This window comes from Purpureocillium lilacinum (assembly GCF_023168085.1).
Source record: "Purpureocillium lilacinum CBS 284.36 DNA, scaffold_3, whole genome shotgun sequence".
Taxonomy (NCBI): Eukaryota; Fungi; Ascomycota; class Sordariomycetes; order Hypocreales; family Ophiocordycipitaceae; genus Purpureocillium; species Purpureocillium lilacinum.
Genome location: NW_027072113.1, coordinates 3,674,124 through 3,687,188, shown reverse-complemented (window position 1 = coordinate 3,687,188; position 13,065 = coordinate 3,674,124). Strand labels below are relative to the sequence as shown.

Here is a 13,065-nt window from a genome sequence, read left to right as displayed (position 1 = left end):
TTTCGTCGGCCTGAGCCATGCCCTCCTTCAAAACTTCCGTCATGCCGGCCTTTGCTGCCGGCGTCTCGCGCTCGCTCTCCAGTGGCGCTGAGTCGCTTAGAGGAACACTCGGCGGCTGGACCTGGGCTCCGGCCCTCGCGGTGGCCAAGCCCGCTGTTCTTGCTCTCCTCTCTCGAGTCGACACCGGCACATTGCTCCTCGTCGATGAGCCCGGAGAGACGCGCCATGTGTTTGGCCAGAGGCTGTCCAGTGAGCCTGGCGGTGTCGAGCTATCCACCGGCTTGCCGCGCCGGGCCACCTCCGTTCCCCGTGTTGAGATCGTCGTCAAGAACGATGCCTTCTGGATGAGGCTCTTTCTCTTTGCCGACATGGGATTCGCCGAGGCATACATGCTTGGCGACTTCCAGTGTGAGGACCTCACGTCCTTCTTTCGTGTACGACCCAATGCCAGCGCCCATTGACGCTCCTGCACGCAGCTGACGGCTGACACTTCCAAGCTCTTCATCGTCAACCGGGACCACATGAACAACGGGACGACCTGGATCTCAAGCCTCTCCTCGATTGCCTCCACAATGGCCCGTTCCACCAACACACTTTCGAATGCTCTCCTCAACATATCCGCACATTACGATATAAGCAACGACATGTTTGCCGCTTTCTTGTCCCCAGACATGACATACTCATGCCCCATTTGGCAGCAAGCCTCTGGGACAGAACCTCGTGAGGAGTCCTTGGAGGAGGCGCAAATCACAAAGTTGAACCGCTTCATCGATGGCGCCAAAATCAAGCCAACCGACCACGTCCTGGAGATAGGAACCGGCTGGGGCTCGTTTGCCCTCGAGGCGGTCAGGCGGACGGGGTGCCGCGTGACGAGTCTTACGCTCTCAAAGGAGCAAAAGGCCCTCGCCGAAGAGCGAATCGCGGCAGCTGGCTTCTGTGACCGGATTGAAGTCAAGCTGATGGATTATCGAGAGCTCCCAGTCCCGCCGCAGCCGTTCGACAAGATCGTTTCAATCGAAATGCTCGAAGCCGTCGGTCAAGAGTACCTCGCCACGTATTTCAAGTGCGTGGACCGCCTGCTCAAAAAAGACGGCGGCATTGCAATGTTTCAGTGCATTACAATGCCCGAAAGTCGTCACGAGGTGTATTCCAAGTCGGAAGAGTAAGTATCGCCTGCTTCACGCCGGAAGAGCGCACTGCTGAGGGAATTGTCTAGCTTCATCAATCATTACATATTTCCGGGTGGTTATCTCCCATCCTCGACCCAATTACTCCACCATATCAGCCAGCAGTCCGCTGGCTCTCTGATCGTCGAAAATATCGAAAACATAGGCGGCCATTATGCCAGGACGCTGAGGCTTTGGAACGAGAAGTTCCAGGAGAACTTCAACGACGCGATTAAGCCTGCGTTACTCAAGGAGCACCCGGATTTGACGAAAGCCGGAGTCGAGGTCTTTCGCAGGAAGTGGGAGGTAAGTGCTTGACTCCACGCAGGATAGGAACCAGCTTCTGACGTTTGCTAGTATTACTTTACCTACTGCGAGGCTGGCTTCGTCTCCAAGACCTTGGGAGACGTAATCATAACCGTTGGCCGCGAGGGAGCTCTCGAGCTGATGGAAGGCATCCCGCTGTAGCTTTGTGGATCAACATTCGACTCTCTTCGCCGTTGGGCCTAAGCGAGTAGCCTCGGCAACCCTCGTCGCAGCCATGGTCATGGAATGCGACTCTTCGATTTTTTCGGCTTTCTGCTAGAACCCTTGTGGATGTTCATTGCTGGCTTTGGCGCATACCGGTTGGCGTGATCAACGTCGAACCCGGGTTTGTGCTTCCTGAACAGCAACATGGTGACCCTGGCGTCCTCGATGCTAGAATGTGGCCCTTCTTGGATCTCGACTGCTAGAATTTCTCGAGCAAGCGTTCTTAGAGCCGGTTTCCGGCCGTGCCCGTACTTCTTGAACCCGTGGTACCTGGCTGTGTCCCGGACATCTTTCGGGGGATGACTTAATTTCAAGGCTTCCAAGTCGTGCTTGATGTCATGCCCTATCAGGACGCGGTCTCTGATGATGCCGAAGACCGCATGCTGAACTTCGTCAAAGTCCCTCGCAAATCTCATTTCCTTCTGCGAAATCCCACTCACAGCTGTCCTCCAGTCTGTGACCCGTTCCCTCTGTTTTACGTACGAGTCGTAAACTTGCTGTCCGTGGAAATCCACCAGACTGACACGAGCCAGTGATGATTCATGGCCGCCCGGTCCAACCCCGACCATTTCGCAATCCATGGCGACGTATTTCCCGATGTCGACACCTTCAGAGAGGCCGTGGTTCACTTTGTCTTTTGCGGAGGCCAGCATCATTGAGTTGTCCTTTTGGGCACCCAGCTCGTACGCCTCTGCCAAAGCTTCCGTAGATATGTCGTTATCCTCAGCCCAAAGCGCTAGAGAGGGTGATGGCCCATGTCGGGGGACGGGTTCCACCCTGGAACTGTGCACGCCGCCCATAGTTGGTTTTGTGTTGCGGTTCCGATGCTGAGCTTGACTGGTCGGGTTCGCTGTGCGTCTGGTGGTTTCCGAAATCTTCAACCTTTTTGAGTGAGGTGTTGTTTGGTCTGTGACCTTTCGCTTCCCTTGGGCCTTGGTCGTTCCTTCGGCTTTCAGCCGCGCCTGGAGTTTTTTCCAGTTGGAGGAGAGTTCGGCCATGTCTATGGGAAATGCACGGCAGCCTTTAGCCGCCCCTCTCCGATGCTCCCAGCATGGGATGGGGAGTTGTTGGACCGCTGGGTTATGCAAGCGGCAATCGACCTTTTGTTCGTGGTGTTACAGAGTCTGAGAAAGACAAATGTGGGGCTGGCGCTTCTGGTTCAGTGGCATTGCTGCGTAGCCTGGTTGCATGCAAATATCAGCCTGTTATTCGACTATCGGGGCCCTGATAACAACCTTTACCGCCCACCGATAAGGACCTTTTCTGCCTTTCGCCCCGCCACCTTCTCTGGTGATGCTCAACGTCCCGCATGAAGACGTCAGTCAAACCATTTTCCATCAAAGACGCCCGCGCACGCGCTTTATTCATCATGGCTGCGGGCACGCCCGGCGGCGAGCCGACCGTTGGGTCTGATACTCCCCGTTTGCGGGGCAAGGCAACTCCTGAAACGCTCAAAACTGGGTGTATCGCGTGGGTGGAAAAGGAAGGACAGCCGCGGCGCGCCGAGATCCTCAGCATCAAGGAGACAAAGAGCGGCAAGCAGTTCTACTGCAACTTTGACAACTTCAACAAGCGACTGGACGAGTGGGTCCCCGTGGCGAGGATCGACTTCACCCAAGATGTGGAATGGCCGAATCCCGAGAAGGAGAAGTCGAAGGAAAGCAAGTCCAAAAAGGCGCCTTCGGCGCCCAAGAAGGCGCAAGTCTCCAAGAAGGCCCAGAAACGCCCCGGAAAGCGTGAGCAATCAGTACAGTCGGAGGCGACCACCCCTCATCCGTGGTCAGGTACGTTGGAGCTCCCTCACCCGAAGATACGATCCCATGAAGCTAACGCGCGACAACACGCGTAGAATTCGTTGAGCTGCAGGGCCAGCGAAAATCTTCTTCAGTAGGACTCGATGGCGATTCCCAGGCACGAGCCAGCGTTGAAGCGAGCGCGACACCCGCCGGGGCGGACGAGATGGACATTGATGACAAGGAGGAAGACAGCAAGAAGGAGGAGGGAGCCTTCAACCGAGAAGATGAGATTGAAAAGTTGCGGACATCGGGATCCATGACGCAGAACCCGGCCGAGATCTCCCGCATCCGAAATATATCCAAGGTGCAGTTTGGGAAGAACGACCTGTTCCCTTGGTACTTTTCGCCGTACCCCGAGGCCTTTGGCCAAGAAGACGTCATTTTCATATGCGAATTTTGCTTGAGCTACTACGGCGATGAACACGCGTTCACACGACACCGGAAGAAGTGCACGCTGTTGCACCCGCCAGGCAACGAGATCTACCGAGACGATTACGTATCCTTCTTCGAAATCGACGGCCGGCGACAGAGGACGTGGTGTCGGAACCTTTGCCTGCTGTCAAAGATGTTCCTTGACCACAAGACACTCTACTACGACGTGGACCCGTTCTTGTTCTACGTCATGGCGACGCGGAGCGACAAAGGATGCCACATTGTGGGATACTTCTCCAAGGAGAAAGAGAGCGCGGACGGGTACAACGTGGCGTGTATCCTGACGTTGCCACAGTACCAGCGCAAGGGGTTTGGCAGACTGCTCATTCAGTTCTCGTATGAGCTGTCCAAGATTGAGGGCAAGCTGGGGTCGCCAGAGAAGCCGCTCTCAGATCTGGGGCTGCTGAGTTATCGTCAGTACTGGTCCGAGAACATATTGGACGTCTTGCTGGGGTACAACGAGCGAGACGACAAGGTGACGATTGAAGGAATCTCGACTGCGCTGGCGATGACGACACAGGACGTGGAGCACACGCTGCAAGCAATGAAGATGCAGGTGTACCACAAGAGCGACCACAAGATCGTCATCCCCGAGAAGCTCATCAAGCAGCGTGAGAAGCAGAGACTGAAACAGAAGCGGGTGCTGGATCCGCTGAGGATACAGTGGAAGCCGCCTGTGTTTACGGCGTCGAGCCGGACGTGGGGTTGGTGAGCAGGCGTCGGGCGCGACACGGGTGTATATTGGACGCAGCATTGGATTTGATCAAGATACCCTTTTTGCGACGATGAGCTAGAGGCCGTGCCGTCTCTGAGTGACTGGCGTATGTGCTTGTCCACCATGAAGTCTGGGAAACGTAACAACCAGCCGGTCTGTATGTGACCTTCGGTTGTCGCTGAGCTCGCTAACAAGTCTTGCGAGAGATCCATGTCCGGATGATTCCAGTTCAGTCGACGCGCCTAAAGGTACGGGGACGTAGCTGGCATTTGAGCGGGGCGTGGTACCTGCAGCTCTGGAGGCAGGGACGGCACTAATTTTCGGGAGTCTGGCGGGTCCCCGCACGCCCCCGGTGCCAGGCCAAGGCACCTCACTCTGTAGCGAGCTGGAGCTGCCATCCAGGTCCATTTCAATGGGGTCTTCGGACGGGATGAAACGCCGTGGGGTGGACCATGCAACTGGCCCATGGATGGATGCCATGAGGTGACGTCGCGGTCGCCCTCCTCCCACCAACAACAACATGGCCTCTGCTTGAGGGCTTCCGGATCGCCAACTCGAGCCATTTCGTCCACAATAGCTTCGCAGACGACCATATAATATAGTACGGCGCCGCGAGCCATCTGATCCGCACCAGTCGCAATACCATCCGTACAACCCCGCAAACAAGGACTTGCTCCTCCTCCACCATCCTTCCAGATGCCTTCCCGGCGGCGGCTGCTAGCTGCCAGCTTGCTGGGCATCGGTTGCTCGACATGGCCTCTTGCGAGCGCTGCAAATGGCCAGCACCAGGTGCCTCTCAGCAAGGCGTGTCCCAACTACGCCTCGTATGCCGCGTATCCGCAGTGAGTCGTCCGTGGTCTGCATCGCATGCCATGCCGACCTTCGCTGACCCGACCTGAACCAAGTCGCCCGTTGAGCACCGGGCCCCTCGCTCTTCCCTTCCAGCGACCCGATCCGAGATGTCGAACCTTTCACTCAGACGAAATCGAGCGAGTCATCAAGGAGGTGACGTCGAGGATGGCGGACCCGGATCTTGCGCGATTGTTCGAGAACGCCTTTCCGTCCACGACGGACACGACAGTCAAGTTCCACACGAACGGCAAGGACACGGCGTTTGTCCGCATGGCCGGCTCCCGGTCGTCACAAGACGAGGGTGCCTGGCAAGGTCCGCAGTCCTTCATCATCACCGGCGACATCATAGCTGAGTGGCTGCGCGACTCGACAAACCAGCTGCGGCCATACCAGCCGCTTGCCACAAAAGACCCGGCCATTTTTGATCTGCTGCTAGGAGCCATCAATACGCAGGCCGAGTACGTCATCGAGTCTCCGTACTGCAATGCCTTCCAGCCGCCGCCCATCAGCGACCTGCCCATCACCTCCAACGGCCAGGACGATGTGGTCCACCCCGCGTACGAACCCAGCGCCGTCTTCGAGTGCAAGTACGAGCTGGACTCGCTCGCCCACTTCTTGGCCCTCGCCAACGACTTTTACGACCACACCGCTTCGATCGACTTCCTCAATGATCGTTGGTTTCTGGCCGTCGACACGTTGCTCGAGGTTCTGGAGCACCAGTCGCAACCCACGTTTGACCCCGAGACAGGGCGCTACCGCAGAAACGACTACACCTTCCAGCGGTCGACCAACACGGGGACTGAGACGCTCAACCTGCAAGGCGTCGGCAACCCGCTCAACAGTGGCACAGGGCTTGTCCGGTCGGCGTTTCGCCCCAGCGACGATGCAACCATTCTCGGCTTCTTCATTCCCGCCAATGCGATGATGTCGGTGGAGCTTGGCCGTACCTCCAAGTTGCTGAAGGCGGCGAAGAAGGACCCTCTCGCTGAGAAGCTCGGCAAATGGAGTAAAAAGTTGCGGGCCGGCGTGATGGAGCATGGTGTGGTGAAGCACAAGAAGTACGGCGACGTGTTTGCGTACGAGGTTGACGGATACGGTTCGTCCATTCTAATGGACGATGCAAACTATCCCTCCCTCCTGGCTCTCCCTGTCATGGGCTTTGTCGATGTCAACGACCCTACCTATCAAAACACAAGGAAAATGCTGCTCGACAAGCTTGGCAACCCGTATTTTCTGAAGGGCAAGGATTTCAAGGGAATCGGAGGTAATGCATTCGGCGGCAGAGCTCGCATCACTATGAGGGTCAGGCTGACTGAAACGCACAGGACCGCACATTGGGCTGCGAAACGCGTGGCCGATGAGTCTGTTGATCCAGGCACAGACGTCCGACTCGGATGAAGAGATCAAGGAGTGTCTGAACTATGTGCTCAAGTCAGCCAAGCTCGGGCTGGTGCACGAGAGTGTCGACGTCAACTACCTCAGCCAGTATACGCGCAGCTGGTTTGCGTGGGCGAACGGCGTCTTTGCGGTGACGATACTGGATCTGGCCAAGCGGAAGCCGCATCTTATTTTCGAGCATGGGGCCGCACCTTACGAGGTCTAATTAATGAATATTTGTGTGCATGCGGAGTATGCGTTGTTCTAGTACACGGCCAGAGGAGTTGGGTGAGCGTGCGTGGCGACTAGGAAGCGAGAACAGTCCAGTGCCTTTGCCTTCTCATCAAGGTACGTGTACGAAAAGGCATTGGCCTGGGCATCATTGTTGCACCCCTGAGTTGTTGTGTAACAGATGGCGTTGCTGCACCGCCATGATAAACCACGTGATGCCACGCCGCCGTGGGCGACCATCGTCTCGTCTGCGACGGGCCAAATTGCCCGCCAGTCTAGAGCTCTTTCAGCATCAACTTGCGGCTAGAGCCTTGGTAGAGTTGCGCACATGTCCACTTGCCGCCCGTCCAGCTCCACCATGGCTGGCTGTCTCTCCGCCAGCCGGCATCGATTGCCCCGCCACAAGTGTGCGGCCCCCCTCCTCGCCACGGATACTGCCTCCCTCACCTCAACACATAGCTCACTCACCTGGTCCTGCGAGCGAGATCGGCGCCACCTCTATTCGGCATATGTATGAAGAGGGACGCAAACAGGGAGTGAGGCTTTCTGAGCAACAGCCACGAGTCCCCCTTTGGTAGATTGACCTTTCAATCAACAACAGCACGCTTCAGTATTTCACTTGCGTGAAAGTACACTGTCCGTCCTTCACAACGCCTTCTACATAGCACACACCAATCGTCAGCTCCGTCTCATACGACCCAGGCGGCTGCCCACACGGCAATCATGCCTCGGCCGGAAAAACCGGTCAATCTCATGCGCGGCTGGCCTTCGCCAGATGTGCTGCCCGCGAGCCTCTTGGCAGCCGCCTGCCAGCGCGTCCTCTCGGACATGGCCGAGTACACCCCGATCCTGCAGTACGGCGCCGATCCGGGCTACGAGCCGCTCCGCGAGGGTCTCGCCCAGTGGTTGGGTCGGCACTACCGCGTCCAGCCGGACCCGCGACGCCTATGCATCACGGGCGGCGCGAGCCAGAGCCTCGCATGCATCCTCCAGAGCTTCACCGACCCTAGCTACACGCGCGCCGTCTGGGTCATCGCCCCCTGCTACTACCTGGCCTGCGGCATCTTTGCCGACTCGGGGCTGAATGGCAAGCTACGGGCCTCGCCCGAAGACGATGAGGGCGTGGACCTCGAGGTCCTCGAAAGGATGATGCAACAGGTCGACGACGAGGCCGGCAGCCGCCCAGCGGCGCAGGTGTGTCACCTCTCGTCCACGAGCCGTGTGATGCTTATATTGGACACACTCGTCGACTGACCGCGCCCTGCAGACGCTCAAGGAGCCTGGTCCGCATCGGAAGCTGTACAGGCACGTCATATACACAGTCCCGACGTGCGCCAATCCCTCCGGAAAGACAATGACATTGCGTCGCCGCGAGGTCCTCGTCAAGCTGGCGAGGAAGCGCGACGCTCTCATCGTCTGCGACGACGTCTACGACTTCCTGCAGTGGCCACTCGAAGGCGATCCGACCCCGGAGCGCCCGCCGGAGCTGCGGCTCCCTCGCCTGTGCGACATCGACCTCGCAATGGGCCCTGCCGCGAACGACCCGCAGGGGTTTGGGCATGCCGTGAGCAACGGATCCTTTAGCAAGATCTCGGGCCCCGGAGTGAGGACCGGCTGGGTGGAGGCGTCGCCGGCCTTCGTCACGGGGCTCAGCAAGACGGCCTCTACGATGTCTGGCGGAGCTCCCAGCCAGCTCTGCGCCGGCATCCTGAGTGACATGGTTCGCACAGGGGAACTGGAAAAGCACATTGAAACCAGGGTGCGGCCGTCCCTGCAGCGGCGACACAGGCTGATGATGGACGCCATCCGCGAGTTCCTCGTCCCGTTGGGTGTGCAGACGCGCCAGAGCAGTCTCGCTGGCAGCCAGGTATACGGGGGCTACTTTGTCTGGCTGACGCTTCCACCCGGGCATCCCCTCCCCACGACGGCGGTGGCCGAAATTGCCATGGACGAGGAGAACCTGGTTATTGGCTACGGCAACATGTTTGAGGTGCTTGGAGACGAGGACAGCGCAAGGTTTGACGCGGATATACGGTTGTGCTTCGCATGGGAGTCCGAAGAGAGCCTTGTTGAGGGCGTCCAAAGGCTGGCCAGGCTCCTCAAGAGAATGCGGGACAATAGGGAATTGTATCAACCGCGTGTAGGCGGTGCGCAAGCACCCGGAGTAGACACCTTCAAATGAGCCCAGTGCATGGGCACCGCATCATCTTGAACTACCGACAGAAAAAGAGTTTGCGGGCTAGCCACAATCAATTCTTGGCTACTTTTTGGAGAAGAATGACATGATGTTGCCCTGCCCGCTTTTTCCTGTAGGCTTTTTCGCCTTTGGATTCGAGGATGACGGGGTGAGTGTAGGGGTAACTTTCTTTGCCGGCGGTTGAGCCACCTCGTCCTCCGAAAAGGATTCCCAGCCAGGTTCTTGAATCGTCACTGCGGTGATATGTTAGCGAAGACGTTTGGAAGACGAAGACGCTGCCGAGATACCTACCCATGTATCCCTGATCGTCCAAGATGCGCTTCTTCTTCATTATGCGGCGCTTTCCTCTGCGCCGCCCATCCCCAGTGCTTGAGACAACTTCGGCTGGCTCTTTGTCCTCGGACTTCTCTTCGGCCTGCGGCTCGGCAACAGCCTCCGGTTCAGGTTCCACGGCGTCGTGCATCTCCTCGTCACTCTGCTCACTGTTCTCATCCTTTTCCTCGTCCTCGTCCTCTTCCATCATTCGCCTCAATTCATCTTCGCGTTCCTTCCTTGTCCTTCTGGTGGTCGTTGCATCCGCAGAGGTCTCCTTCGCGGTGGGCATGTCGGCGTCATCGGCCTCTCCATCGTCAGACAACGCCATAGCGGCATCGTCTTCTTTTTCGGGCGCGGGCTTTGGCTTGCTGGGTGGTTTTGAAGCCGCCTTAGCAAAGGACTGCATGATGCCCCCGGGCCCTCCGCGCTTCGACGTGGGCCCGGCGCTCTTGCTGGAGCTTGATGATGGCGTGGGGATTTTTGACGCAGTGTCAGAGGGCTCACTCTTCAACTTGGCAGGCGGCGCTGGTGCTGGCTTTGGCGTGGATGAATTCGTCGGCGCCGGCTTCTGCACCGGCTCGGCCTTGGCTGGCTTCTGCGCAGTGAGAGCCGAGGTCACCGGGCGGCCCCCTCGATCGCGCTTGCGAAGGGTCGGATTCAGAATGATTCCAAATTTCTTTGCGGCAGTGGCAGGGTCTTTCTCCCGAGGATATTCTGAGATGGATTTGGCAGTATCGGTGAGCAAACTGCGGTCGCAATTTTGGTGAGGGGCGAGACTGTATATATGGATTGCCGTCACCTCTTGGTACTCGGACAAAACGTCTGGGGGCACTGTCAGTGAAAGCTTGAACGAGAGACTGCGTCTGACTGCATCCAACCTTGAAGTCTGCCCTCGCTCACGAGTGTGAGGGTCGAGGTTGGTACGTCATCAGAGAGCGGGTCAGGCTCTGGCATAGAGCTGCTCATCCCGACGTCGGCATCATCTTGCCGGGATTTTGAGTGTTTGACACCAAAGATGAGATATGATGCATGGACCGAGCCCGCTCGCTGAGCGTTTTGGTACTTGTGGAAGTCGTAGAGCATGCTACAGCCCAACAGTTAGCGCAGCTAGAGAGAGGACGAGCCCAGGCAGTCATACCCCTTCGCAGTATTTACATGAACGCCGAGGGCTCTGCTCAGCAGGCGGTATGTAATCTGAGTTTGAGCAATCGAGTTAGTGACTGATGCAGCTGAGGCACGCGCCTTGACGTACTGGACGCTCCTCGCTGAGCAAGCGATCCGCGAGGAACTTTTGATGTTCGTCCATTGTGGCGGGGACGACAGCCTCGGAACGAGTAAAAGCACACTATCACCGTCCCTGTTTCGTCGCCAACGAACCAGTGTGAGAGAGTGTGGTTGACCCTTGGTACAAATGGATGAGGCGCCAGTTGCAGCTGGCCCGCGACACGCGTTGATGGGTGACGCGACATCACGTGCCAGCCACCTTGGAACCGACCCGGTTTCTGCATTACTACTCATAGAGCGGTACCACGCTCTGCGACAGGTGCTGAGAAACCACTCTAAGCATGATTGCTCCGTTATCGATGCCACCGACGGACGTCTCCATCATCCCGTTGACGCGTGCAAGCGCGAAGGATGCAGCTCCGAAGTGGGTCAACCGCCGCTCACTGTAGGCTCCGAGACCACGCATTGATCCCGGGGCGCTGGAAGGGAATCGTCGTCTCAAATCCCTCGCACCGCCGATGCAAGTGGCGCCTCCGAAAGAAGCACGAGTACGACTTGCCCGTGGCTTCGAAATCCTTACGCGCACCTACATCACACAACGTCCCAACTCGGTGTCGAAGAAATGCCCGGCGACGACGTGCCGGATTCGACAGACTGGCTATCGACGCCCTTGTCTGGGCTCGCCTCTGTCGAGGCCGCGATCCGATGCCAGGTCTGCAAGGACTTCTACAAGACGCCCATGATTACGTCGTGCTCCCACACCTTTTGCTCTCTTTGCATCAGGAGGGCATTGTCCAACGACGGCAAATGCCCGTTGTGTAGGGCCCCGGAACAGGAGCTCAAGCTTCGATGCAACTGGTCCGTCGAGGAGGCCGCCGAGGCGTTTTCGAGAGCCAGAGAGGCGATTTTGGGTTTCGCAAGAAGTATTCAGTCGAGGGAACGCTCGCCGAAAAGGAAAGCCGACGACCAAACATCGCCTGCGACGCACGCTGCTCCCGAACCCAAGAGGCTACGAAGTTCTGCGCGCCTGAGCAAAACCCGCACCGATCAAGCTGCAACGGCTGCAGAAGTGAACGACGGGGCACCGGAGGAGGTAATACAAGCATCGGACGACGAGGACGAAGACGAATATGTTCCTGACGATCGTAAGTGTCCCGAGCCGTTCAGCTCAAGTATCAACCGCTCACACCTCTCCGTAGCCGATGGCCTGGTCCCCTGCCCAGTCTGCGATAAGAAAATGAAGGCTTGGCAAGTATTTCAACACCTCGAGACTTGCCCTGGGCCATCGCCGGCCCCGACAAGCAGCAGCAGTACACCCTCGTTTGGCCATCGTCAACAACGACAAGACAAGACGATTGATCGTCTACCCGCGCTGAACTACTCCATGCTCAAGGAGCAAGCCCTTCGCAAGAAATTGAACGAGCTGGGGATATCCAGTCAAGGGCCCCGGGTATTGTTGGAGAAACGCCACCGGGAATGGCTGACTGTTTGGAACGCCAACTGTGACGCAGCTCAACCTAAGAAGCGCTCCGAGCTGCTTCAAGATCTGGAAATATGGGAACGTACGCAAGGTGGCCGCGCACCGACGACCAGCAAGGCATTGCAAGCTGCCGCCGCCATAAAGGACAAGGACTTTGACGGTGCGGCCTGGGCCGCCAAACACGACTCCTCATTCAAAGACCTGATTGCCAGCGCGAGAAAAAGTCGAGCTGAGGCAGCGAAGGCACAGGATGATGAGTCGGCGGACACGACGACAAGAATACCCACAGAAAGCCCTGGACAGAATGTTCCAGTATACCACGAAGCTTCGAGGACGACTCCTCCAGAGGACGGGCGCCTGGATCCACAGTTCGGCGGCAGCGCATCAGTACAGCCCGGATCAGAAGACTCTCGCGCAAACGATCACTCAATACCCCTCAATGACCCAGGGCTTCAACTCGATGGGGAAGTCGCAGATGCCTCAGCTGCCACCCCTGCAACCCAGTCTGCTCTGGAAATTCGGCAGGACTTTGGCGCTCTTTGATTGCAAAACGTACCAAGCATCTATCTATAGCAAAGGCGGCTCCATTTTCTGGCGCGTGTTGGTGGACGAGGATGGGAACTCTGAGCAGTAGCTCCAGCCCCAACATGTTTTACGATGTCCATGCAATTATCACAACATAGCCTATAGAGACGCGTGATGACGGCGCAGCTCGCTCGACAGCCGAACCAAGATGAAATTTACCACAC

General features: G+C 57.6%; 6 protein-coding genes across 6 annotated transcripts; 5 read left to right on the top strand and 1 right to left on the bottom strand.

The window, feature by feature from the left end:
* Positions 1 to 41: 41 nt before the first annotated feature.
* On the top strand, positions 42 to 1,634 carry PLICBS_004677 (uncharacterized protein; the record flags this gene model as incomplete). The annotated part of the gene is made up of 4 exons (XM_018325953.1): positions 42 to 434; positions 498 to 1,162; positions 1,217 to 1,472; positions 1,524 to 1,634. 4 exons carry the CDS (start codon positions 42 to 44, stop codon positions 1,632 to 1,634), a joined length of 1,425 nt encoding a protein of 474 aa, XP_018175705.1.
* A 1,432-nt stretch (positions 1,635 to 3,066) lies between these two features.
* On the top strand, positions 3,067 to 4,637 carry PLICBS_004676 (histone acetyltransferase; the record flags this gene model as incomplete). Its single annotated transcript, XM_018325955.2, has 2 exons — positions 3,067 to 3,481; positions 3,547 to 4,637. The coding sequence occupies 2 exons, from the start codon at positions 3,067 to 3,069 to the stop codon at positions 4,635 to 4,637; spliced, it is 1,506 nt and encodes a 501-aa protein (XP_018175707.1).
* A 699-nt stretch (positions 4,638 to 5,336) lies between these two features.
* On the top strand, positions 5,337 to 7,095 carry PLICBS_004675 (uncharacterized protein; the record flags this gene model as incomplete). Its single annotated transcript, XM_018325956.1, has 3 exons — positions 5,337 to 5,482; positions 5,546 to 6,756; positions 6,818 to 7,095. 3 exons carry the CDS (start codon positions 5,337 to 5,339, stop codon positions 7,093 to 7,095), a joined length of 1,635 nt encoding a protein of 544 aa, XP_018175708.1.
* A 728-nt stretch (positions 7,096 to 7,823) lies between these two features.
* On the top strand, positions 7,824 to 9,282 carry PLICBS_004674 (uncharacterized protein; the record flags this gene model as incomplete). Its single annotated transcript, XM_018325957.1, has 2 exons — positions 7,824 to 8,294; positions 8,368 to 9,282. 2 exons carry the CDS (start codon positions 7,824 to 7,826, stop codon positions 9,280 to 9,282), a joined length of 1,386 nt encoding a protein of 461 aa, XP_018175709.1.
* A 78-nt stretch (positions 9,283 to 9,360) lies between these two features.
* On the bottom strand, positions 9,361 to 10,918 carry PLICBS_004673 (uncharacterized protein; the record flags this gene model as incomplete). Its single annotated transcript, XM_018325958.1, has 5 exons — positions 9,361 to 9,530; positions 9,589 to 10,434; positions 10,491 to 10,696; positions 10,751 to 10,806; positions 10,865 to 10,918. The coding sequence occupies 5 exons, from the start codon at positions 10,916 to 10,918 to the stop codon at positions 9,361 to 9,363; spliced, it is 1,332 nt and encodes a 443-aa protein (XP_018175710.1).
* Positions 10,919 to 11,458: 540 nt separating this feature from the next.
* Positions 11,459 to 12,859, top strand: PLICBS_004672 (E3 ubiquitin-protein ligase rad18; the record flags this gene model as incomplete). The annotated part of the gene is made up of 2 exons (XM_018325959.1): positions 11,459 to 11,981; positions 12,036 to 12,859. 2 exons carry the CDS (start codon positions 11,459 to 11,461, stop codon positions 12,857 to 12,859), a joined length of 1,347 nt encoding a protein of 448 aa, XP_018175711.1.
* Between the last annotated feature and the right edge of the window lie 206 nt (positions 12,860 to 13,065).